The 25,645-nt window shown below is 38.8% G+C and overlaps 1 protein-coding gene and 1 long non-coding RNA gene across 3 annotated transcripts; both read right to left on the bottom strand.

Annotated features, from left to right (window-relative positions):
* Positions 1-3,133: 3,133 nt before the first annotated feature.
* Positions 3,134-19,120, bottom strand: LOC132638098 (uncharacterized). Of its 2 annotated transcripts, XR_009581606.1 has the most exons (4): positions 18,753-19,120; positions 18,530-18,614; positions 3,639-3,696; positions 3,134-3,495 (listed from the first exon to the last, which is right to left on the bottom strand). It is a non-coding gene; the product is annotated as an uncharacterized LOC132638098 (long non-coding RNA). The 2 variants fall into 2 exon arrangements; XR_009581605.1 differs by having other exon boundaries at positions 18,530-19,117.
* Positions 14,191-18,065, bottom strand: LOC132638088 (uncharacterized). The gene is made up of 3 exons (XM_060355074.1): positions 15,871-18,065; positions 14,920-15,799; positions 14,191-14,835 (listed from the first exon to the last, which is right to left on the bottom strand). Exons 2-3 carry the CDS (start codon positions 15,421-15,423, stop codon positions 14,638-14,640), a joined length of 702 nt encoding a protein of 233 aa, XP_060211057.1. The 5' UTR covers positions 15,424-15,799; positions 15,871-18,065; the 3' UTR covers positions 14,191-14,637.
* Positions 19,121-25,645: the final 6,525 nt, after the last annotated feature.

Raw genomic sequence — 25,645 nt, 5'->3', positions numbered from 1 at the left:
AAGAGGAAATATAAACGGTCAAGAAATGTCTACACATATACTTAGAAATTTAAGACTACAACAAATGCTAACACATGGAAGCGTTTTTCAGTGTTGTTGAGTAGAAAGAGATGATGACATGAAACTCGATAGGAGAAGGTGTATTTCATATCTTTCAATTGAAGAACCAAACTATGGGAGAAGTGGACTAAGTAAAACAATTTATTGATATTTTCAATTAATTGAATTATAATACTTTCTATAATAAAAATTCCATAATTATATTACTAAAAGGTACTCTCTATGTCCTAATTTATGTGACATAGTTTGACTAGGCACGAAGTTTAAAAAATAAAGGAAAAATCTTTGAAGCTTGTGGTTTAAAACAAGTCATAGATATTTGTGTGGATTTAAATCATTTCATTAAAGGTAAAAGAGGAAGTTTCAAGTTAAATGATTTCTAAACATAAAAATATATCATTCTTTTTTAGACTGACTAAAAAGAAAAGTGTGGTACTATTTTTTGTGTTGGGCCCGTGCTTTCACCATCTAGTAGTAATATTAAATTACCAATTACAACAAATAAATAGAAAAAGAGTATCCCAGAACCAAAACACCCCTAAAAAAGTGGGGTTAAACCAAAATACCCAAAAAAAAAAAAAAAAAAACTGTGACAAAAGTACCTTTAACATAGTATTTTACTGCGTTAAAGGAATTAAACGTAACGGCGCGGTTAAGTCCTTTAGCGCACTAAAATACTGCGTTATAGAACCCAGTAAAAAAAAAAAATTGGTCAATTGTTTTTTTTTTGCAACACTTAGTGTTTTTTTTTCTATACTTTGACCAACGATTAGTCGTGTGCCAAGACTCAGAAATGTCAATATTTTATGTAGAACCTGATATTTTTTTCTGCGTACAATAATGTAGGCTCAATACATCAAGGATACGTAAACGTTCAGATGGTCATTTTAGGGGTTGAACAGGTGCCTGAAGTAAGTTTTGTTTGGAAACTTTAGGTTTAAGTGTTTTATATATATAGTCGTCCATTTTTGTTTGAAAACTTGTTGTCATTAGCTTAAAGTTTTTTATTTTTAGGGTTTAGATTTAAGTGTGTTATTTTTTAAAGCGTAACTTTATTTCGAATATACACGATTTTTTGCGCTCGAACGTCCGATTTACGCGGATTTTTTTTTTTTTTTTGCAACATATTCAAAATAAAGTTACGCACTAAAAAATAACACATTTAAGGAACACTTAGTGTTTTTTTCCATAAAAAGATCGCAACATCTTATTTTAATAATTTTTTTTTTTGCAACACTTAGTGTTTTTTTCAATACTTTGACCAACGATTAGTCTTGTGTCAAGACTCCGAAACGTCAATATTTTATATAGACCCTGATATTTTTTTCAGCTTACTATAATGTAGGCTCAATACATCAAGGATACGTAAACGTTCGGATCATCGTTTTAGGGGTTGAAAAGGTACCCGAAGTAAGTTTTGTTTGGAAACTTTAGGTTTAAGTGTTTTATTTTTTAAGGTTTTGATTTAAGCGTGTTACTTTTTAATCAAGACGTAACTTTATTTTGAATATAAATCTAATTCAATTAGATAAAAATGTATTTATAAAATACAGGGAGAAAAACTAGTTGTAAAGTGGTCAAACTTTAGATGGTCATAACTTTGCGCTCGGATGTCCGTTTTATGTGATTTTTTTTATTATGCGTATTTTTTCGAGATCTATGCGGACAAACGCCGCAAGGCAGTTTGGCCTAGCCCTTTGTTTTTTTTTTTTTTTTAAAAACACCTCTTATCCTATTCAATTTCAATTTTCTCCCAAATTGGCGTGAAGTTTTTAGTTTTCTTTACTTATAATATGATGATACGCAATAGATTTCAACGTAAAAATCTCTGGACAATGTAGCTGTGAATGTCAATTTCACTTTTGTGGTTTCAATTTTCGAAAATAAAGTTGACTAATTTTCTCGACATTTAAAGTTGACTAAAATAATCTTACAAAAATAGAACACTTAAACCTAAAGTTTGCAAACAAAACTTACTTCGGGCACCTTTTCAACCCCTAAAATGACCATCCGAACGTTTACGTATCCTTGATGCATTGAGCCTACATTATTGTACGCAAAAAAAAAAAATCAAGTTCTATATAAAATATTGACATTTCTGAGTCTTGACATACGACTAATCGTTGGTCAAAGTATGGAAAAAAACACTAAGTGTTGCAAAAAAAAAAGTTGACCAAAATTTTTTTTTATTGTGTTCCATAACGCAGTATTTTACTGCGCTAAAAGACTTAACCGCGCCGTTACGGTTAAGTCCTTTAACGCAGTAAAATACTGTGTTAAAGATACTTTTGTCACAATTTTTTTTTTTTTTTGGGTATTTTAGTTCAACCCTACCTTTTTAGGGGTATTTTGGTTCTGGACTCCCTTAAATTTAGACACTTAAATAGGTATAACCGATTCCCCCAAATTAGGATCGGTACCCCCAAACCCCAACATGTATCTTACTTTCATCTCTATTCTTCCCATTTTCTAAAATTGATTTTCTCTCTAATGTTTTTACTTTTAATTCTCATTACTATATGTACTGATTTTTCATATTCTTCTCACTAAACCTAGTATTGATAGTCTTTTCGTGCTCTCGTAAACTTCATCCCAAACACAATTCGATTCACTACAGGAAAAATACTTCTATAGAATTCTTCTTCATTTGGTAGAGAAATATTATTTGTGTTGTTATGGTGGAATTGGAGGAATGAAAAAGGGCGGTTTTTGGTGATGGGTATGCTGAAATTTTGGTGATGGTCTAGTGATGGAATAATTGTATTTCAGATGTTAATATACATAAGTTATACTCAAATGAGAGTTTAATGACTCATATAAACTGCTAATATAATATACTATCGGGTCACCTTAACGACAACTATAAGTAACCGCTTATAAAAAAATTAATTAGTTACTTGGAAAAATAAAACATATGCGCTACGACATGTTTTTTTTCCTTTTTTGTTTTGATAAGTGCACTACGGCATGTTAAAATGCACTAAAAGAAAGAAAATCATTTATAACGTGAGTAAATGTAATCTAAATTCCATGACAGATGATCTTATACACATTAATAAAAAATATAAAACCATTCAAATAAAATCATCCACTGTCGTCAATCGACATCATTAAGATACAAACACATATTTCTTCTTGTCCATCAAATGAGCATTATGCATACTGCCATACGATTAAGGAGAAGCCACAAATTCAATTAACGAGAAGCCCAACAAAGGACATCACTTTTGGAAGCTTGATCTCAACCTATACATTAAATTAGCAGAATATTCATAGCTAGTAGTATCTAATTTTCTGAATTTTTTATATCCTAACTTTACCAGTAACAACTACTAATGAACTCACAATAGCCACAACTTGACTTGCCTTCCGAAATGAATCAAAGGTCCCTATATATCAGTCCCAGAGGCTGGACATCCATGGGAACAAAATTTCCTGTTTCACAAAAAAGTGTTACGTGGTGGTGTATATTAGCTAGTTGGAGCATACTTTAATAATCTCACTCCAAACATAAACATAAAAAATTAACGGGGAGAAACAGAAAAAGAAAAAAAATCAAAAGTCAAAATCTGATTTACCTCAAAGATTGAATCTGCCAGAGGATCTGGAGTTATAGTACTCGCTGTCTTCATAAATCTGTTGACAAGAATACAACAAATATAAAAACTCTTACCCTATTGATTAGTGAATATTATTACTCTATTTTTCATATCATATTCATTTTGAAGAGAAATTTGTTGTTAGAAAATGATAAAACCAGCTAGCTCCTTATGTCTGGGCATTATATTGGTCTTAAAGTAATCCTTTAAATTTACACATGCGCAGTTTTAGCTTTATATGTTTGTCAAAATTAAATACTTTTAGTCTCCGTCCAGAGGCAGACCCAGGATTTCAAGACGGCAGCGACACCATTATCTAAACATAATGCCAACAAATTTTTAAATGACGACTGCGAGATAATACGGTGTCGGACCGATCACTAATATCGTAGAAGTGGCGAAAAACAAGTATATAGGTCAAATATAATTTTTTAGTAATAAATAAAATTTAACATAGTGAAGCAAATGAAAGAGATAGCTCACTGACTAAGGTTGTGCAACATGTGTTAACGATGCCGGTTCGAATCTGGACGAGCTCATTTAACGCTTATTGCTTTCCTAAAAAATAGGCTCAAAACAATAATTAAAAGTGACATTCGGGTTCGATCTTGGGTGACATGTAAGGGAAGCAGCAGTTGCAACCAACGTGCCCCGAAGACAAAGACATTTTCGTTTGTTAAGAATGGACAATTAAATATATACTAATTTCTCAAAGTGTATATATATATATATATATACACACACAATATTTTCCGAAGCTAACGAGTGCACGTGCACTCCGCCCTTCCATGGGAGTCCGCCTCAGTCTCCATTGTATCTAATCACACACAACGGTAGTTCTCTTTGACTGCATATATTAGCTTGTGAGAAGCACGTAGGCAGTTTAAAATGAAGAAAGCATGAGCCATGCATGCTTCTCTCGATTCATTTCTCCCAATTTAATTTATACCTTTAGAAAAATCTTAATTTTAAGATTTCAACAGCAAAAGGTTGCTATTGAGGATCCAAATAAGACATAACACTGATTCATTCGCTATTCTAATGGAGGATAGAAGGAAGAGTATGATGAGTTCACTTCCTTAATGAACATTTTTTACCTATAATGTATGAATCCGAAGAAGCTCATTCTAATATTATATTTTCAGTTTAAATGTTTCATGTATTTCATGAGCCAATTCTATTAGTCTAGAGATAACTTAATCATAATCGTTAGCCTAAACTAGAAATGTCTGATTTTCTTACAAATATTTAATTAATCTAATCATATTTACACTGGGTCATCAGATTCAAATAGATACAGAAGATAGCAAATAGTGACACACTCAATATTTATACTTACTAGTTTCATGAGGCCCGTGCCAACTTCAGATATAAAAAGTAATATTTTAAATAAAAAAATATAATTTATGTTGGTAATAATTAAACTTCAAATAAGTATATTTTCAATATATAAAAGAAAACTTTCATTTCTCTCCTTTAATATTTTAACTTTCATTTTGATGAAATTATTTACTTCAAACTAAATGCGAAGCCATAATTTGAAATATATGAGTTTCAAATCCTAAATTTTTAAGTTATTTAGTTCTAAATTAATAATTTGTACATATTTAATGAACTTTAAAGATAAATACAGAATTTGGACCAAAGTGCTACCGAATCCGATAAAATCGATAGTTGACACTCTAATTCCACCCTACTTCAAACTCATTTTGTGTTTAATAGATTAATTTTAGTTAACCAAACGACAGATTTTAAAGATAACCCGATCTTAACTGATAATATTGTCTTTATTTTAACATTATATGTCATCATTTAATATTTTTAAAACTATTTGAAAATCATTTTTGTACTAATATTGGTAAACACATATGAGCTCATTAAAGTATGAATATAAAGTAAAAGAATTTTCATTAATCTCAAATTTCATAATACAAATATAAAGTAAAATAAATGCTTATACGTAAAAATCTATAATAAGCAACAAATGAAAACGAAGAAAACGAAGAGCAACAAGAAGCAAGAATATTTAGCGAAGAAATGACTATTTTTTAATTTAGTAAATAAAATCAATCGAAGAAAGCAATAGGGAAAATAGCAGCGGATGGGGCCTCCCTTAACCAGGGTTCTCGGGTTTGAGCCTGGGTATGAAAAAAATCCTTGGTAGGGAGCGCTTCCCCTGATTAGGTCCTGTGCGACACGAATCTGTATTAGGCGAGCTCGAATGCGGATATCAGATACCGAATAGAAAATAGATAAATAAGGCAGAATGTTCGATAACTTTTAAAAAGTAGACCATAAGACCAAAATATAAATTTAGCTTTAAAAAATAAGGTTAGGACCTAAAAGTAATTAATTGAAAAATTTGACATTTTTTTTGAAAAGTTTTGTGAGAACTACAAAAGTCCTTTTATTGTTCCTTCTATATAATAGTAAAGTGCAAATTTTTGGTTACAAAGATAGAGTGATCAATTTTCTTTGGTTACAAAGATACATTGATCAATGTTCTTTGATTACAAGTTACAACGATATAGTGATCAATGGAAGAGAGATTTTGTTGGGCTAAATAAATATAGATACTTTTAATATAGTATAATATTATTCGCTTTTAATTCAGCCGACATGATTTTTTAGAAGGTCTCACACCATTAAAAATATCTTATACGTTTTGTGTCATCTCAATCTTATCAACTATCAATATATAAGACCTCGTTCACCCACTAACAGTCTCCCCTTGGAACTAGTTTAATGTGGCCCGTTACCGCAATTCACAGGTCATGAGATTTACTGTGTGTTATCCACGTGACCGATCAAGAATTTATGGCCATCAAAGCCCTGAGCTAGCTTATTCTTGTGGGTGTCATCTCTGAGCTACATTTGGCATTGCAAAGGCAATAAACTTAATCTCACGCCATTTCCTTACTCGTCTCATCGAGCCATTAGCATGATATCTGAGCTAAACTAGCCCAAAGGTACTTTTAGTATTGTATACTATCCATTTTGGTCAAACCGGCGTGATTTCCCCCAAAAGATCTCACGTCATTGAAAATATACTATATTTCCTTACACTTATGTCTAACTTTCCGATCTTTTCAACTACCAACGAAAACTTTGTTCGCCCACCAAACATACTGCTCTAGATTCGCCTCTAGATCCAAGGCTAAACTTTGGACTTCTCCAAATAATATTGGGCTCCGATGCAAATCCAATAATTGATGCAATATATGGAGTCATTTAAGAGAAAAACTGTATACGGTAAAAACCGGTTATGTGTCAAACCGGTGAGACCAAAGGCCGAGGGAAGAAAGGGACAAGAGCGTGCATGAAGACTCCCGTTCTGAACCGGGGGAACGCTAAGGCCGAAGCGAAAGAAGGGCATCATTTGGTCCAGTTCTTTCATGACCGGGTTGTTCGAGGTCGTATGTCCGTTTGATCGTGACCGGTGGTCCGGGAGATCCGATGCGCAGTTGCCACGCGTCGATGTCGTCCTGCTATGTTCAACTGCCAATCGTACGGGTGTCAGATCGTACGGTCCACCTAATCCAACCTAACCCAACTCAGAGCTTTTTATTGTTATTTTATTATTCATGTTGTGTGAAGCCCATGGGGCACTACTATAAATAAGGGGTATTTCCCTCCTCTTAGGGGGTTGGCTCCTTCTTATCAAGAATTCTTGTAATAGCAAAATATATACAAAATCGCTCTCTCATACATCAAATTCGTTCCATATTTGTTGTATTTATTCCGTACATTTCTTAAATCAACTAATGCCTATGTGCTGGTAGAAACGCACGTCTATAACAAATCATTGAAAATCGATTGCTCCTTGTAGCATACTCATATATTTCTTTTCTCTATCAAATAAGTTCAAGATATAACCACATATCATATATCTCACCTACAATTTTAATTGATTATCCAAAACCGGGGTAAACAGTTTAGCGCCCACCGTGGGGCTAGGATAATAGTGGTATTTTATCTTGATCTCTACCTTACCCATCTAAATCAAAAACACCTTCTGTTTGTGTCTGAAGAAACGGACTAAATGGCTGACAGTTGGCAATCTGGTCACGTCAACAACAACGAAATCGTGGCCGAAAACGAAGGAAGCGGTCCACGAGGACCACCAAACCCCGTTGATCCTAACCTCGTTAATTCGAAGGAGGGCCTCAACCGTCAAAACACCGTGGAACAGGAGAATGCCACCTTACCGGCCACTGATCCTCTAAATACCCACAATTCTGTTACTTTGTCCCCGGCACAGGACCGGAAAGAACCGGGTACACCTAATGACAATATTGACTTACGTTTAATCTTTGAAATGTTGCAGGAACAGAGAGGAGCAATTGTCGAGCAAGGGATCGCAATTGCCCAGTTGCAAACCCGAGGGGATACAACGACCCCGGAGAAGACGAGCGGTGTTGCTAAACCCAGAAGGGACGAGGCACGCGTTATCGAGAGCAATGGGTCCGGAGCTGGCTCTTCCACCGAGGTTTTAAAAATGCTCGAAACTTTCGCAAAACGGGTAGACGCGACCGAAAAGAGGGTCGAAACATACAACTCTTGGGTGGATCAAATACCGGGGGCTTCGCCTTTACTGAAGGGGCCAGATTCGAAAAGGTACATCCAAAGGCCTTTTCCTCCGAGTGCAGCCCCGAAATTAATCCCGAAGAGGTTTAAAATGCCGGATATCTAGAAATATGACGGCACAACGAACCCGCACGAACACGTGACCTCATACACATGCGCCATGAAAGGCAATGATATGGAGGAGGACGAAATTGAATCGGTGTTGCTGAAAAAATTCGGGGAAAATTTGTCAAAGGGAGCATTGACATGGTACGACCATCTACCCGAACATTCGATCACTTCTTTTGAAATGCTAGCCGATGCCTTCATCAAAGTTCACGCCGGTGCCAAAAAGGTGCAGACCCGTAAGGCCGACATTTTCCGTATAACCCAAAGAGACGACGAGTTACTGCGTGAATTCGTCAATCGATTCCAAAGCGAACGGATGGAACTCCCCCCGGTTCCAGAAGAATGGGCTGCACAAGCTTTCACAAAGGGGCTCAATGTTCAGAGTTCAACAGCTTCGTTCAAATTAAAAGAAAGTTTGCTGGAGTACGAGGTTGTGACATGGGATGATGTCCATAACCGATACGAGTCGAAGATTCGGGTGGAGGACGATCAATTCGAGCTCCCCCCGGGGCCAATAAATGTGAATAAAAGTTTTGAGAGACCAAAGAAGGGTTACGAAACGAGGGCCGAATCGTCGAAGGAAAGGTATCGGCCATACTCCCATTCGGAGAAGCAAAGTTTTTAGGTCGGAAAAATCAACGGTGAGCCCAAGACGTTTCTTTGGTCGGGGTAGTAAACGGGTCGAGCGCCCATCGAACAGTCGGGGGCTCTCATTCAGAAGCGATGCCGGAAGCTCTGCCGGCAACAAGGACTCACCAAAGATATCGGAGTACAACTTCAACGTCAGCACCTCGGGTCTCATCTAGGCCATCGGTCGCGTCCAGGATGTAAGATGGCCGAGACCTCTAAGGTCGGATCCGGGCCAACGGGACCCGAGCATGGTGTGTGAATACCATGGAACCCATGGTCACAGAACCGATGATTGTCGCCAGTTGAGAGGGGAGGTAGCCCGGTTGCTGAAGAATGGTCATCTCCGAGAACTGCTGAGTGAACCAGCCAAAAGTCACTACAAGGAAAGGGAAGCTCATCGAAGGGCCGAGCCAATAGAACCCCAGCATATAATCAACATGATAGTTGGGGGTATCGATGCCCCTCGGGGGCCGATGATGAAACGGGCCAAGGTTTCTGTTATTCGCGAAAAGCACAGCCGGGATCATTCACCCGAGGGATCTATCTCTTTCAGCAACGAGGACGCAGAGGGCATCATCAACCGCACAATGATGCATTGGTAATTTCTGTACTTATCTTTAAAACTAAGGTTAAACGTATTTTGATTGACCCAGGTAGCTCGGCCAACATCATCCGGTGGAGAGTGGTCGAACAGCTAGGGCTGCTCGATCAAATCGTACCGGTAGCCCGAGTGCTTAGCGGGTTCAACATGGCGAGCGAAACCACAAAGGGGGAGATCTCATTGCCTGTGAACATCGATGGCACTATCCAGCAAACGGTGTTCTATGTAATTGAAGGGGACATGAAGTATAATGCATTGCTGCGTAGACCCTGGATACATAGCATGAGGGTCGTGCCCTCAACACTGCATCAGCTACTGAAATTCCCCACCCCGGAAGGGATAAAAACCATCCGAGGTGAACAACCCGCTGCAAGGGAGATGTTCGCAGTTGAGGAAGCGACACCTCGGCCCAAAGAGTTGGTTCAGAAGGAAGAAGATCTAATCGGAGGAGAGGACACCAAATAGCAATCAAAGCACACCGGGTCGGATCCGGCGTATGAAGGGGATTATTTCGATATACCCATATCATTCGTCATGCCAGATGACTCGGATGCAACCAAGTTGACCGTAGAAGAGCTGGAGCAGATCATCTTGTTCGAGTACCTACCAGACAGAAAGCTATACCTGGGGACGAGGCTAACCCCGGAGCTCAGGAACAAGTTAATTGAATTCCTTTGAGCTAACGCAGATTGTTTCGCATGGTCCCATATAGATATGACAGGTATATCACCAGAAGTGGTGACTCACAAGCTTAGCTTGGACGAGAAGTTTCCCCCGGTGAAGCAGAAGAGAAGGCCCATGGAGGAATCAAAGCACTCCTTCGTAAAAGACGAGGTAACAAAGCTTTTAAAAATAGGTTCTATCCGGGAGGTACTTGGCTAGCTAACGTGGTAGTGGTGCCCAAAAAGGGTAACAAATTTCGAATGTATGTTGATTACAAGGATTTAAATAAAGCTCGCCCGAAGGATTCGTTTCCGTTGCCTCACATCAATAGAATGATCGCTGCGACGGCCAGGCATGAGATGTTAAGTTTTCTCGATGCTTACTCCGGGTATAACCAAATTCGGATGCACCCGGAGGATCAAGAGAAAACATCCTTCATTACCCGGTACGGGACTTACTGTTATAATGTCATGCCTTTTGGCCTAAAAAATGCTGGTGCAACGTACCAACGCCTAGTTAATGGGATGTTCAAAGAACAAATAAGAAAAACAATAGAATTTTATATTGACGACATGATTGTTAAGTCCCTGGAAACAGAGGACCATTTAAAGCATTTGCAGGAAACCTTTGATGTGCTCCGCAAGTATAACATGAAGCTTAACCCGAAAAAATGTGCCTTCGGCGTTCGGTCCGGTAAATTTTTGGGCTTCATGGTGTCGAACCGGGGTATCGAAATCAACCCGGACAAAATCAAGGCCATCGAGGATATCGAAGTAGTGAACAACGTCAAAGGAGTGCAGAAGCTCACCGGAAGGATAGCGGCGCTAAGTCGTTTCATATCAAGGTCCTCGGACAAGAGCCACTGCTTCTTCTCCTTACTGAGGAAGAAGAACGATTTCGTTTGGACACCGGAGTGTCAAAAGGCTTTACAAGAATTAAAAAGATACCTGTCCAGCCCACCGCTGCTGCACACACCGAAGGCAGACGAGCCGCCTTTTCTCTACCTTGCTGTCTCCGAAGTAGCGGTAAGTGACGTTTTGGTCCGAGAAGAATCAGGTACGCAATTCCCTATCTATTACGTGAGCAGAACTTTGGGGGATGCGGAGACCCGTTATCCCCACTTGGAAAAATTGGCATTGACATTGGTAAGCGCTTCCAGAAATCTCAAGCCATACTTTCAATGCCATCCGATATGTGTAGTAACTACTTACCCCCTGAAAAACGTCATGCATAAACCGGAATTATCGGGTAGACTAACTAAATGGGCTGTAGAAATTAGTGGGTATGATATCGAGTACAAACCTCGAACAACCATCAAGTCCCAGATCTTGGCCGACTTCGTGGCAGATTTCACCCCGGCTATGATCCTCGAGGTCGAGAAAGAACTTTTGCTGACCTTGGGAAAGGCCTCGGGCATTTGGTCGCTACATACGGACGGGGCCTCGAACCTCAAAGGTTCCGGGCTAGGAATCGTCCTTAGAACCTCAGCCGGGGATGCTGTTCGACAGTCCATTAGAACTGTTAAATTGACTAACAATTAAGTCGAGTATAAGGCTATGATTGCAGGTTTGGAATTGGCTCGAAGTATGGGGGCCAAAATAATCGAGATAAAGTGCGATTCGCTTTTGGTCGTAAACCAGGTGAACGACGTCTTCGAGGTCAAGGACGAACGGATGCAGAGGTACCTTGAAAAAATCCAAGTGGTACTACATCGATTTACAGAATGGACCATGCAGCACATACCGAGGGAGCATAACAGCGAAGCCAATGCATTAGTAAATTTGGGATCCTCGATCGAAGGGGAGGAAATCAACCCCGGGACAACGGTGCACTTGTTAAACACGGCGATAGAGAACGGACACGCCGAAATAAACACAATGGGTTTAACTTGGGATTGGCGCAACAAGTACATCGACTACTTGCGTGATGGGAAGCTCCCGAATGACCCAAAAGAATCACGGTCATTAAGGACCAAAGCTGCATGTTTCTGCTTGGTAGACGGCCAATTGTATCGGCGGTCTTTCTTCGGGCCCCTGGCCAAGTGTTTGGGTCCCGGAGAGACGGATTATGTGATGAGAGAGGTGCACGAAGGAACCTGTGCCAATCACTCCGGTGCTGATGCACTGGTCTGAAAGATTATCAGGGCCGGTTATTATTGGAACCGGATGGAGAAAGACTTAAGGAATTTTGTCCGTAAATGCGACGGGTGTCAGAGGCATGCTCCGATGATTCATCAGCCCGGGGAGTTGTTGCATTCGGTGGTATCACCCTGGCCTTTCATGAAGTGGGGGATGTACATCGTCGGTCCATTACCATGGGCACCAGGTAAAGCCCGTTTTATTTTGTTTATGACTGATTATTTCTCCAAATGGGTTAAAGCGCAGGCCTTTGAAAAAGTCAGAGAAAAGGAGGCCATTGACTTCATATGGGATCACATCATCTGTCGCTTCGGCATCCCCGCCGAGATAACTTGTAATAACGGGCCCCAGTTCATGGGTGGAAAAGTCAACAAATTCCTCGAAGGGTTGAAGATCAAGAAAATTGTATCAACTCCGTATCACCCGTGTGCGAACGGACAGGCGAAATCCACGAACAAGACAATAATCCAAAACCTGAGGAAAAGACTTGAAGCATCAAAGCATCATTGGAGAGAAATATTATCGGAGGTATTGTGGGCTTACAGAACCACATCGAAATCAAGCACGGGGGAGACTCCTTTCTCGTTAGTTTACGGGGCTGAAGCTCTTATCCCCGTAGAAGTTGGTGAATCGACCCTCCGATTCCGATATACGACCGAGGAGTCAAACGAGGAGGCCATGGCCGTAAGACTCGACCTCACGGACGAGCTTCGCGAAAACGCGTTGGTCCGTATTGCAGCCCAGAAACAAAGGGTGGAAAGACACTACAATCGAAGAGCCAATTTTCGTCATTTCCAAGTTGGGGACTTGGTGCTCCGAAAAGTTACCTTGAACACCAAGAATCCCAACGAAGGAAAACTGGATCCGAACTGGTAAGGGCCTTACAAGATAACCGAGGTAACGAGTAAAGGATCATATCAGTTGGAGTCCATGGACGGGCAACGGTTGCGCAATAATTGGAATGTGGCTCATCTAAAAAGATATTACTGCTGAGGTAAAAATACCCATGTTTTCTATTTTGACCTTTCTTTTTTGCAGGAAGCCGAGTACCAGGTAAAGAAAAGAATCTAAATCTGAAAACACGTGTTGCACTCTTGTCCTTAGTGCGGTTTTGTCCCAAAATGAGTTTTCCGACAAGGGTTTTAATGAGGCAACAAGTACAACGTGTTACTTGATGAAGATAAAGGACAAACGTCCGGATTCCCGGAGAATGGGGACTTAATAGCACTCACCCGGTCTTACAGCTCGGATGAGAGCCAGGGGACTATCACACCCACTCCGGAGTTTGCCCCGGTTAGCCGAAGCCGGAGGCCGCCCTCAACAAACAAAACTGGATCTAAAATATTAGGTTCCGATGTAAGGACCAAACGATCAAAAATGAATCGTGTCCACGCAACATTTGCTACGGCAAAATAAAGAGCCGGACCTTCTGCATTAGGTTCCGATGTAAGGACCAAATGATCAGAATGAATCGTGTCCGTTTAGTACTTGCTACGGCAAAGGCAGGAGGAAAAAGTTCGCTCTCATGTATACAAATGCTTGCAATGCAAAAATTATCGAAAGTTTGGATAATATTCTCGAAATGTCTTTCTGGTAAAACACTTTATCCCGAGGATTACTGCCGTATTTCGGCACTACTTCATTCATACATACCCGATACCGGGCACTACGCTCGAAATTCGGCAAAGGCAACAAGGTCATAGTGAACCGAGCCAAAATTGGTAGCCCCACAGACGGGGACTTCTACATCAAAATCCAACTAAGGCTGAGATTCAGGTGTCCGAAAAATACCGGCCCTAAAAGATAAAAATAGCCGAAAAATTCCGGCCCTAAAAATGCCCGTTGTGATTCGGAGACAACCTTATTCACAAAGCATAAGATAAGTCCCACGGGCAAAAACTGAATAGAATTCTCGGACATAATGTATCGGATGAGGCAAAATGCCGATATATAGGCACAGTCTGAAATAATGACTCCTTAAAAACGAAACCAACAATTCGGGCGGAAACCATAACAAAACATTCAAGCAAAGTGAAGAGTCAAGGAAAATACATGTTCCATTTATAGTAAAGGATTTTTACATTGAAAACTCCTACAAAGGCAAAAAATAACAAAAGGCTAAGTACAGGCCCAAATCTATCCGGAATGGCTGGAGCCGGAGTGCTCGGACACTGTCCGCTCGGTTAAGGCCGATCTTGTCAGCTTCGAGACTCCGATTGTATTCGGCCATCGCAGCCAGCTCACTCCTTAACTAACGGTTTTCGGCCTTCGCTGCGTCAAGCTCGGGTCGGAGATTGGAAAGAGCGACTGCTCGGTTCAACTCCTCCTCTTTCTCCTGAAGAAGGTGCAGATATTTCTCCGTTTCCCGACCCTGGGCATCCAGTTGGCCCTTAAGATCGTCCATCTCTTGCTGGGCACGGATGAAGGCTTCATTGACGAGCACCACACTCTGCAAGTGAAGCAAGTAAAAGACTCGAACAAAACAAGGCTAAATTTCTCAGTAAAGTTATGCAAGGATGGCTAAAAATCTTACCCGGCTGACCGCATGCATACCCTCGATAATGAGGCACTGCCAAGAGACCCCCGTCATCTTCCGCTTGTCCGAATCCGAGACAAGAGGCCTCAGATAGCTCGCCACACCCACCGGGCGAGAAAGAAAGCTGCAGTCCTCAGGGACAGTGACCATGACCGATTTTGTTCTCCTCGACTCCACGATTGGGGCCGGAAAGATACGCACCAAGCTGTCCCTGGCCCCAGATTCGGAGGTCCGGCTGGCCGACCTCGTGGCCCGAGGGATCGGGAGATGCCCGAATCCTGCAGCTTCGCCGGTAGCGAGAGGAGTGCCCGAGAACATATCCTCAAATTCGTCAGGCCTCGGAGTGGGGGTTGAAGAACTTGGAGCAACCTCAGCAGCTTTAACAATGAAAGGGGGCTCCGTAGTGGCAGCAGCCTCATAATCCGGCAACGGGCCAATGACTGGTGGAGCTTCGCTCTCGGGGGCCAACTCTGTTCTTTGAGCAGCTTCGGCAGCAGCCATCCCCCCAGATCTACTTGCCCATTGCAGGGGGGTCTCTTCGGGTGAAGAACTTCTTCCGCACCTGTGGGTAGCGCCGGGACTAAAGGCCCTTCACCGGCCGAAGGAGGTGGTGAAGCGGTGACATCCTCCTCCGGAACAGGAGCCACGGCAGGGGCCGCACCAATAGTCCGGACGAGAAGCTCGGGCTCTGCTTCGTCCCGGAGGGTCCTAACGACGCTCCTCGCCCTTTTCTTCATTTTCTGCCCTTTGTCCGAAGGCCTTTTTCTTTTTGCAGCAGCAACGATGCGAGATGCACCTGCTGAATCAAACTCAGGTGCCGAAGCTATAGGATCGGCTGCCGTATCCGATCTGGGATCCACCGAGCCCTTGGGCAAACCTGAAAATCAAAGACACCATGAATACGGGAAGTAGAAGATGCAGTGAACACGGGTAAGGGCAAAGTATTACCATGGTTCTGGGCGACCTATCGACCGCGTGACAGGTGGCCCCACGTCCGGTCGTCGTGGATATGTTGGCTAAGGAGTGCAGTGACCCATTCGCTCAGGTTCCGGACTACCGGAGGAATATATCCATTGGCTGATATGAATAAGAAAAACGGTGAGAAAGTGGAATCAAAATTTGACGAAGCACATAAAAGCAATTACTTAAGGATTCAGACTTACGCTTGTTGTTCCATTTCTCCGGGAAGGGCATGTAATTGGCCGGAATGATGTCCTCGGTCCTCACCCAGACATATCGCTCCAGCCAGCCCCTGTCTCTGTCTTCGTCCATTTTTTAGAAAAATGAATTCCGGTTAAGCTTGGCGAGTTTTATTACGCCACCCCGGAACAGCCTCAGGGAGTATAAGCGTATCAGGTGGGCCAGCGTGAGCTCCTTCCCGGCATTGTTGGCCAACAGCCGGAGGCACGCTACGACCCTCCAAACGATCGGACCAATCTGTGCCAAGGTCACGTTTTAAGTCCGGCACATGTCTAGGATGAACGGATCTATCGGAGGGTCGAGCTTGAGAGTGAAGGGATAGGTATACAGGTACAAAAAACCTTCCCGGTAGTCAGTGACTGATTCGCTCGGCCCGGGGGAAAAAACTTGAACCCACAGTCAGCCCGGACTATGTCGAGTCTCTCCTGAGTAATGGATGAGGGGTATCGCCTAACATCATACCCCCTATCGGATACTGAAGAAGGTTTTTCAACTTCAAGGTCTTTGTTGAAATTGGGTTTGGCCGGTATAATGTCCGAGGCAGTAGGCTCGAAGGTACTCTTTGTTTTAGCCGGGGATGCAGGCTCGGTTCCTTGGGATGAAACCGAGGGAATATCATGGGAAGTGGTCTCAGACATTTTGAAAATATGGAAAGAAGAAGTTGAGTGGATTCAGAAAGGGAGTTAAAAAAGAGTAAGGGAACAGGTTCAAGAAATGGCAGAATAAGAAGCAGCGCCACTCAAACGAAAATGACGAATGGAGAAACTGGCAGTGTCGACTCCTTTCACGTAGTGCAAGCAGCAGATCACCAAGAAATGCGAGTTTTTTCAGATGATTACGAGTGAAGCTATGGAATGTGTAAAGAGGCAAGAAAAGAAACTTGAGGCAGAGTGTTTAGTGAAGAAGTAAAACGTTCAAATGAGGGGTAAAAGGCCTTATATAGGCATGAGGCTGTGACGGTTACTATTCCCCAGCCAACCGGGGGGCGCCACGTGCCCCATAATTAATGAGGAATGATTGAATCGACGTGCGTGCGGCGGTTGTCAGAGCGGGCCATCCGGGATAAGACACGTGGCGCAACTGTTCCCGCCAAAATGAAAAGATAACAACGGGCAAAGGGAGTCAACGGTTTCGTGGTTCATCCACTCCCCGTCACTCCGACAAATCTACGATCCAGGAAGTGTGGGGACTATCTGTATACGGTAAAAACCGGGTATATGTCAAACTGGTGAGACCAAAGGCCGAAGGAAGAAAGGGACAAGAGCGTGCATGAAGACTCTCGTTCCGAACCGAGGGAACGCTTAGACCGAAGCGAAAGAAGGGCATTATTTGGTCTGGTTCTTTCATGACGTTGTTCGAGGCCGTATGTCCGTTTGATCGTGACCGGTGGGCCGGGAGATCCGATGCGCAATTGCCACGCGTCGATGGCGTCCTGCTATGTTCAACTGTCAATCGTACGAGTGTCAGATCGTACGGTCCACCTAATCCAACCTAACCCAACTCAGAGCTTTTTATTGTTATTTTATTATTCATGTTGTGTGAAGCCCATGGGGCACTACTATAAATAAGGGGTATTGCCCTCCTCTTAGGGGGTTGGCTCCTTCTTATCAAGAATTCTTGTAATAGCAAAATATATACAAAATCTCTCTCTCATACATCAAATTTGTTCTATATTTGTTGTGTTTATTCCGTACATTTCGTAAATCAAATAATGCCTATGTGCTGGTAGAAACGCGCGTCTATAGCAAATCATTGATAATCGATTGCTCCTTGTAACATACTCGTATATTTTTTTTCTCTATCAAATAAGTTCAAGATATAACCACATATCTTATACCTCACCTACAATTTTAATTGATTATCTAAAATCGGGGTAAACAAAAACATCTACTCCCTCCGTTTCAAGTTATGTGAACCTTTTTGGAGCACGAGGGTCAAACTTTATAATTTTGACCTTGAATTTCAACATAAATTTTTCAAACTTGTAAAAATAATTTATGTATTTAAAAACTACATTAAAAATACTATAAGTCATCATAATTTATAATTCAAATAATTTAAAAAAAAATATTAAAAAAATTAGGTCAAAGAACCACCTCGTAGATTCCTAAATAGTAAAGATTTTACATAAATTGAAACAGAAGGAGTAAAACATATTGACAGTCGTCCAGACAATGGAGAGGATGCAATAACGAATTCATTTCTATCCGATATTTTTGATGTAGGGCGTAAATATACAGCAAAAAATAATTTAGAAAAAAGAATCATTCTGCCTAAACATTAACAAAACTTTAGTGAGAAGTACTCATCATCTGCCGATCCAGGATTCAAAGTCATGATTTGACTTCTGAAAACAAGAAGACTGACATAAGTAAAAGCTCAAGTAGAATCAAAGGAAATGAATTACCTCCTTTGACATGCTTCTCCTCTCAAAAGCTTTTCCATCCACTTCATATTCATTGTCATTCATCCTAGGCTTCACAAATTCCTCCCTACAACACCAAACTTTGACCAATTTAAAGAAACATGATCTGACTAACAAATACACACTATAAATGCATCCCAAATATGTCTTCATAACAAAGAATTTGGCTTATGCATCAAAAAATGTAAAGAAAATTCATATATACATGAAAATCCAAAAAGGCTGATATGTGTTGGTCTTCAGAGTGCTTTCACTAGTTCAACAAAACAATTGGTCTCCCAATGGCATTTCCATGTCTTTATAAGCACACCATTATATATGTGTCGGTTCAGATTGTACATGTCAATTGAAGCGACAGCCACGGAAATGCCATAAGTTTCGCTGCAATTATGATATTGAGCATCAACTAATTAAACATCATTTGATTTTTCTCAACACTCAAAATCATAGTTATAGCCTATCGTAAAAGAGCAGAAACAACCATTTCTGGAAGGCACTATTCTTAGGACCCTTTTACTCCTAGCACCATTGAAATGGAAAGCGACTACCATCATTACTTGTTATTTATTGGATGTCATTAACATAGGTGTCAATGTTTCAACTAACATCCGGAGGTGGGGGTGGGAAAAAAGGTGGGAGGGGGGAGTGATGGTATTAGAGCCGTTTTCAGTTTTTTTTTTTTTTTAGTGTTTAGCTGGTCAGCTTATAAGTCATTTTGTACTTAAAATAAGTCCCAAAAAATAATTGGGCTCATTTGGCTTAGCTTAAAAAAAATAACTTATAAGTTAAAAAAAAATTAGGCTATCCAACTTATTTTTTTAACTTATAAGCTGTTTTTTTTAAGCCCATCCAAACAGACTGGTAGTCTTTCTTTTTTATAATTGATCCAAATTATCACAGTTTATTTTTGAGAGGATTTCATCTTTAGTAATTACATTTACAGATCTCTGAATAAAAATGGAGCTCTTGTATTCATCACACCACGCGCATTGCTCTTGATTGAATTTTTTTTATTATTTGATTCACATAACTAAAATTAATAGTGTGAGACTTTTTCTGTCTCATAAAAATTTTTAAAAAAAATCAAAGTTTATGATTTTAAAACTATAAGGAGTCATTTGATATACGGTATAAGGTGAGATATTCCATTAATTTTGAGATTAATTTTGTATCATATTTGATAAAAGGTATAAGTTTATTTTATCAAATAAAATATAAAATGATGTCCAAACTCATCTCATCTCTTAGATAGAATAAATTAATCTCAAAATTATAATACCGAAATAATTTAATCCGCGTGTCAAACGGCCCTTAAGATTTGAATCCATTTTTTTAAAAGTAAAAGACACCTCATACTATGAATCTCATAATATAATCTAAAACAAAATCCCTACTAATGGGATTAATAATCTCATAATTGAAGTGGAACGCCTTTTAGGAAAGGCCAAAGAGTACCCCCAATGACTCAAAAGTTGGATGATGTACGGACCTATAAACAGTTGCCACGTAAAATTGAAGCTGCATGATCTCACGTACACATGGCCTTGTCTAGTTGGGTTAAATGCAACCTACATTAAAGTAGAGTACGAATTCGTAGGAGTATTTATTACTGGTTGGACACATCATACGTGTGGATTAGCTTTGGGAAACAGAGTGACGTCCTTTGAGACCTAAGAAAGGCCGGTCATGCATACCAATATTTCTCTGCTTTGTAATATACGGCAAATTTTACTCCATGTCTCACACAACTGTTAATGGTTGTGTGAGACAGTGTTACTTTTAGACGAGTGGCATGCTTGCCGGTCCCCACCTGACAACCCTGTCTGTCTCTGTTTTTCTTTTTATTTTCTTCATTTTCTCTTTCCTCTTCGGTCTGCATAGAGTTCATTTCTATGCAGGGGTGTTCATAGTTCGGTTTAAGTCGGTTATTGATTAAAATCGTAACCAAACTAATTTAGTCGGTTTTTAGATGTTTAAAAACCATAACCAAACCAAATAAAATAATAACCACCGATTTGGTTATTGTCGGTTTGGTTCGATTTTTCGATTTATGACTAGCAGTCATGAGACTTATTAGTAAAACATTAAAAAGTTGAAAAAGACATGTCCTTTTTTTTTGTTCAAACGATAACTTTTATTTATAGTTTAAGGTGGAACATACATCATAGAAATACTTTCACTATTAGTGATAATGTAGTACTCAAGTTACCCAAAGTTGTTAAACTATTACATATAGAGCTAAAAACTAACTTAGTAGTGGACACTATTTTGTCATCTTAATACACATACATGGAAATAAAGTAGAGCATAGGAGTTTTTAGTTGTTGTTACAAACATACATAATAATTAAACATAAAGACTACCTAAAATTAAAATGAAAATATATGAAATAAAAAAACTTTGTGTAATGATCACAAACTTTGGAGCAGTACTTTCATTTTTGCCCTCAATTCTCCCATTTTATTAAAAAAACTTTGTGTAATGATCCAAACTTTATATGCTTTTCTACCATTATCCTCAAGGCTAGGGTCTCGATTACAAGGAGTTATTCTTTTCTGCTTTTTAGGAGGATTACCCACGGAAGAAGTATTAGGGCATTACCATGTGCTTGAGTTGCAGCAAATACTAATGTTACTAAAGTATCTTCTATAATCTACAACCTCTATCCTTTTCATAAGAAAAACATTAGAAGTTTAGGACCCATTCACACAATAAAAAAGAAAGGTATAAATTCGAAAAAAGAAGAAGAAACAACCTAAAATCAAATGGCTGACAAAGAAAGGCTAAAAATTTAAGTTAAAGACATTAGACTCTAACGTGAGCTTCTGTTAGTAGGTTTACACTTAACACTTAAAAGAGTTAAAAGACTTAAAGACATGGGCTTGGACATATTCTTAAAACATGAGCCTTAAACAATCATGTGAAATAAGTAGATCAAAAATTAAATTAATGATTAAAAGGTATAAAATATTTATAATTATTTATGAAAAACTAATATTATACATATAAATAATTATAAAATTTATGTATATAATTTATCGGTTTGATTCGATTATTTTTTAATAGAATCATAACCAAACTAAATATAATCGATTTTTAAAATTTAAAATCAAATCATACTAAACCAAACTAAATGTTAATTTTTTTGATTAATTTGGTTAAATTTTTTATTTGGTTTTGATTTTAATCAAAATTGTGAACAGAGTGACGTCCTTTGAGACCTAAGAAAGGCCGGTCATGCATACCAATATTTCTCTGCTTTGTAATATACGGCAAATTTTACTCCATGTCTCACACAACTGATAATGGTTGTGTGAGACAGTGTTACTTTTAGACGAGTGGCATGTTTGCCGGTCCCCACCTGACAACCCTGTCTGTCTCTGTTTTTCTTTTTATTTTCTTCATTTTCTCTTTCCTCTTCGTTCTTCATTTCTATGCCCATTTTCATTTTGCTTTTGGAATAGTTTCACCATTTTAAATTGGCAAACCAATAAAAGATTCTTTTATCCGTGAATTAAGTGGAAGTAAAAAAATGAATTATTGTCCTTCAAATATGTTTTTTTTTTTTTCCCCTCCCATTTTTAGGAGGATTTATAGTGTTTCCACATTTCCCCTCCAGTGTGACTCGAACCCAGGACCTACCGGTCGTGGATGGAGGTGCTTAACCACTAAGCCATCCCTCCTTCAAATATGGGCTTGGAGCCTGGAGGTTATAGTTTTTTTTCTTCCTTTGGTCTGATTTTGAGGGTTTTACTACATAATAATATAGTAATTGCAAATACATACCTCTCTATCTCAATTTATATGACATTTTTTCAATTTCGAGATACAAATAACTTTTTCTTTAACTGCAATTTTTTCATTTATGTTTATTTATTTTGAATTTTCAATTATTGTGACTTATAATTTTCATCACTTTCAAATGTATATATTTGTTTTTTCAAATTATTGATGTTCATTTTTTTCGTAATCCGAATTGTGCCACATAAATTGAGATAGAGGGAGCATTAATTTTCCATAACATAATTATATACTGCAATTATAATATCATGTTTGGTTGCACAAGTATAATTACACAATTAAATATTATTTTTTTTTAAAAAAGTTAACAATGAATTTTTTTCAGAGAACAAGTAAATAAATCTTAATATGTGATAAATATACGTGTATATAAAAATATTAAATGTTAAAGTACTTATTAATAGGTAATTAAAACACACATTCTTAAATTGCAAAATAACTATTATAATGAAAAGTAATCCGTATCTTCCGGCTACTGTGAGTTTACTATAAAATAGTATCATGAAAAGTATTTTTTATCTTTTTCAGCCCTTAATTTTTTTTTTTTAAAAAAAGAAGTTAAATTTTTTCCAATAATTTAAGAAAAACAAAAAATAGTGGTTTTTACTTAACTAGTTAACCAGTAAAACCATCCAAAATAGAACAAAACGAAATAAAAATATCAAAGAGAGACGAAATTAAGTGAAGGAGAAAGAATAAAGAAGGATAGGTGGGTTTAGCCAAAAAAAAAAAAGTTATGACAAAAAAAAAGCGAGAAAAGAAAAAGAATTAAAAAGAAGAGAGTATTTGTAGTATTTTTTATATTCAAAGATGGGTTGGAGCTTTGGTGGATGAAATTATTTGGGTATTCTCGGACCACAGTCCACTTGTAGTCCCTCACTCAAGTATTATATGACATACCTCACACATAATAAAATTCCTCTTAATATACTCTTCTCTAACTTGAAAATTAATTTGACTGATTGCTGAAGCTAAATAATTTTTTAAAATTTATTTTTAAACCTAAATATTTAGATATCAAGAACCTATATACAAGATACAATAAAAGTTACTACAAAATTTCTCATATCAAGTGGGTAAAGAATTCATTTCAAAGTTCAATTATCAAAAAATTCACTTAATTCGGTTTTAAAAAACTGAAAAGTGACTAATATAATGAGATAGATATTCATAAAACAATATTAAAGATAAAATTAGGATCACCGTTTATTAGAGAGAATCATAATTTATTTGAAGACGCGCACTCTAAATGCTAGCATTGGTGGCAATTAGCAATTGTGATCGACAATAATGGTTGGGAGGTGGTGCAAGGTTAATGGCCGTTGTGGTTACTTGGTGAAAGTTGGTGTGCAGTAATTGTGCAGAGTGACTTGTGGATTAATTGTGGTAATTACTGGTGTTCAAGTCCACTACACTTCAACGTATAGTAACTTCTCTAGAGAAGTTATTTCTTTTTCCATTTAATTTGATCTCTTTTATAACAGGTCAGGTCTGTCCACATGGAGCGACCCATGACCCATACCCAACTTCCAAATTCCCATTTCGCTCATGGTGAGCTAGACCCAAACCACTATCATGTTAATAACGCACATAATTCATACAAACAAATAGTTTATGCGACCTGCGAGCATCATGAGTTATACAAGAGCTCTACATAGGAATTCAATCACATATGAAAAGAATCCACTATCAAATATAAGGACCATATTACTCGTAATACCCTAGACACCATTCGCTACTTCAATAGCTAGTTATCCGATCCCTCATCATCGAAAGAGGCGACCTTTTGTTCATGTTTAACTTTATATCCGCAATTACACTTGACACCCTTACGGTAAGTGTAATGGCCGGCCTGTGAATACAAGTCAAATTACTAATTTTGTTGTCTTCCCTTTCTACTCAAATCTATCTATTCCAGATCAACTGCTTTCCTAGACATACACTGCATTGCCGAATCGTTCATAGCTATTAGCGACATGCTAAAGTAGCAACACTGATTGAAACATCAAGAAACAGTCAAAGGTCAAAGGGTATTCCATTGGAAAGTTAATGTAACTTTTTTAGGTCTCACACAATGAAGAAACAGGGATCCATTCTTCCATTAACCCATTGGTCGTTTAGTACACGTGGTACGAAACACATGCTACGGTGTTCTCACCTTATAGTAGCGCGTATGCTTAATTCTTTATTTTTCCAACACTGTACAAATTTTGATCTAGACACCTATAGATGTCTAACCCGAGCTTCCCTCTTCAATGATCCTCAAATCCATCTTCTTAGAGAAACTCATATCTGGCTTACAAAACAAGTCATTACATGGTGGTGAAACTTATCTCTTTACGTTCCTCGACGTAAAAGGCGATTGCTCGTGTGAGAGAGCTAATCTCGCGACGTGTTCGACAGAATTTATCAATAAAATTACATCATCACATGCATATCAAATATGGACATAAATTCAAGAGTCGAATATTGATGAAAATATTATAACAACCGAATCATTTTATAATACAGAAATATAATCATATCCTACGCAAACCTAGAGTCATAACATGTTTCTCAAACAGGTCTCTAGATATCGCCTTTGTGAAAGGATCAGCTCTCATTTCTCGCGTAGGTATGTATTGTAAAGTTACTTCTCCACTTGCTACTGTGTCTCTTACAAAGTTATACTTGATGTCAATGTATTTAGGTTTGCTGTGATACTTAGGATCCTTTGTGTATGCAATAGCTGCTTGACTATCACAATGTAAAATCATTGATCCTTGAGAATTATTTGCTACGCCCAAATGCTCAAAGAATCTTTTTAACCAAACAACTTCTTGTACTGCATATGCACAAGCCACGAACTCAGCTTCCATAGTTGAAAGAGCCGTGCAAGTTTGTTTCTTACTTTTTCATGAAATAGCACCACCATTAAGTAAGAAAGCATAGCGGGTGTCGATTTTCTATCGTTCCGGTCAAAACCCCAATCAGCATATGTATATCCTCTCAAGTGTAAATCATTTCCACTATAACATAGTGAATAATCAACAGTTCCTTTCAGGTATCAGAAGATCCTCTTCACAGCTTTCCGATGATCTCTTCCAGGATTGGATTGATACTTGCTAACTAGACCTACGACATAACAAATGTCCTGACGAGTACACATCATAGCATACATCAAACTCCTGACAGCACTTGAATATGGAACTCGAGACATGTCTTCTTTTTCTTTTTCAGTCTCTGGACACATTTCAAGGCTTAAAGTCTTACCTCTTGCTATAGGAGTATCCATGGGTTTGCAATTATTCACCATTC

Source organism: Lycium barbarum, chromosome 1 (assembly GCF_019175385.1).
Source record: "Lycium barbarum isolate Lr01 chromosome 1, ASM1917538v2, whole genome shotgun sequence".
NCBI classification, from domain to species: Eukaryota; Viridiplantae; Streptophyta; class Magnoliopsida; order Solanales; family Solanaceae; genus Lycium; species Lycium barbarum.
This window is presented reverse-complemented; position numbering and strand designations above follow the sequence as displayed.

Bases quoted from the DNA above. Each gene is read 5' to 3' on its own strand.
- LOC132638088 (XM_060355074.1), bottom strand. From the start codon at position 15,423: ATGGCTGCTGCCGAAGCTGCTCAAAGAACAGAGTTGGCCCCCGAGAGC. The intron at 14,836-14,919 runs GTAAGATTTTTA...CTTCACTTGCAG, and splicing joins GTATGCATGCGGTCAGCCGG to AGTGTGGTGCTCGTCAATGA.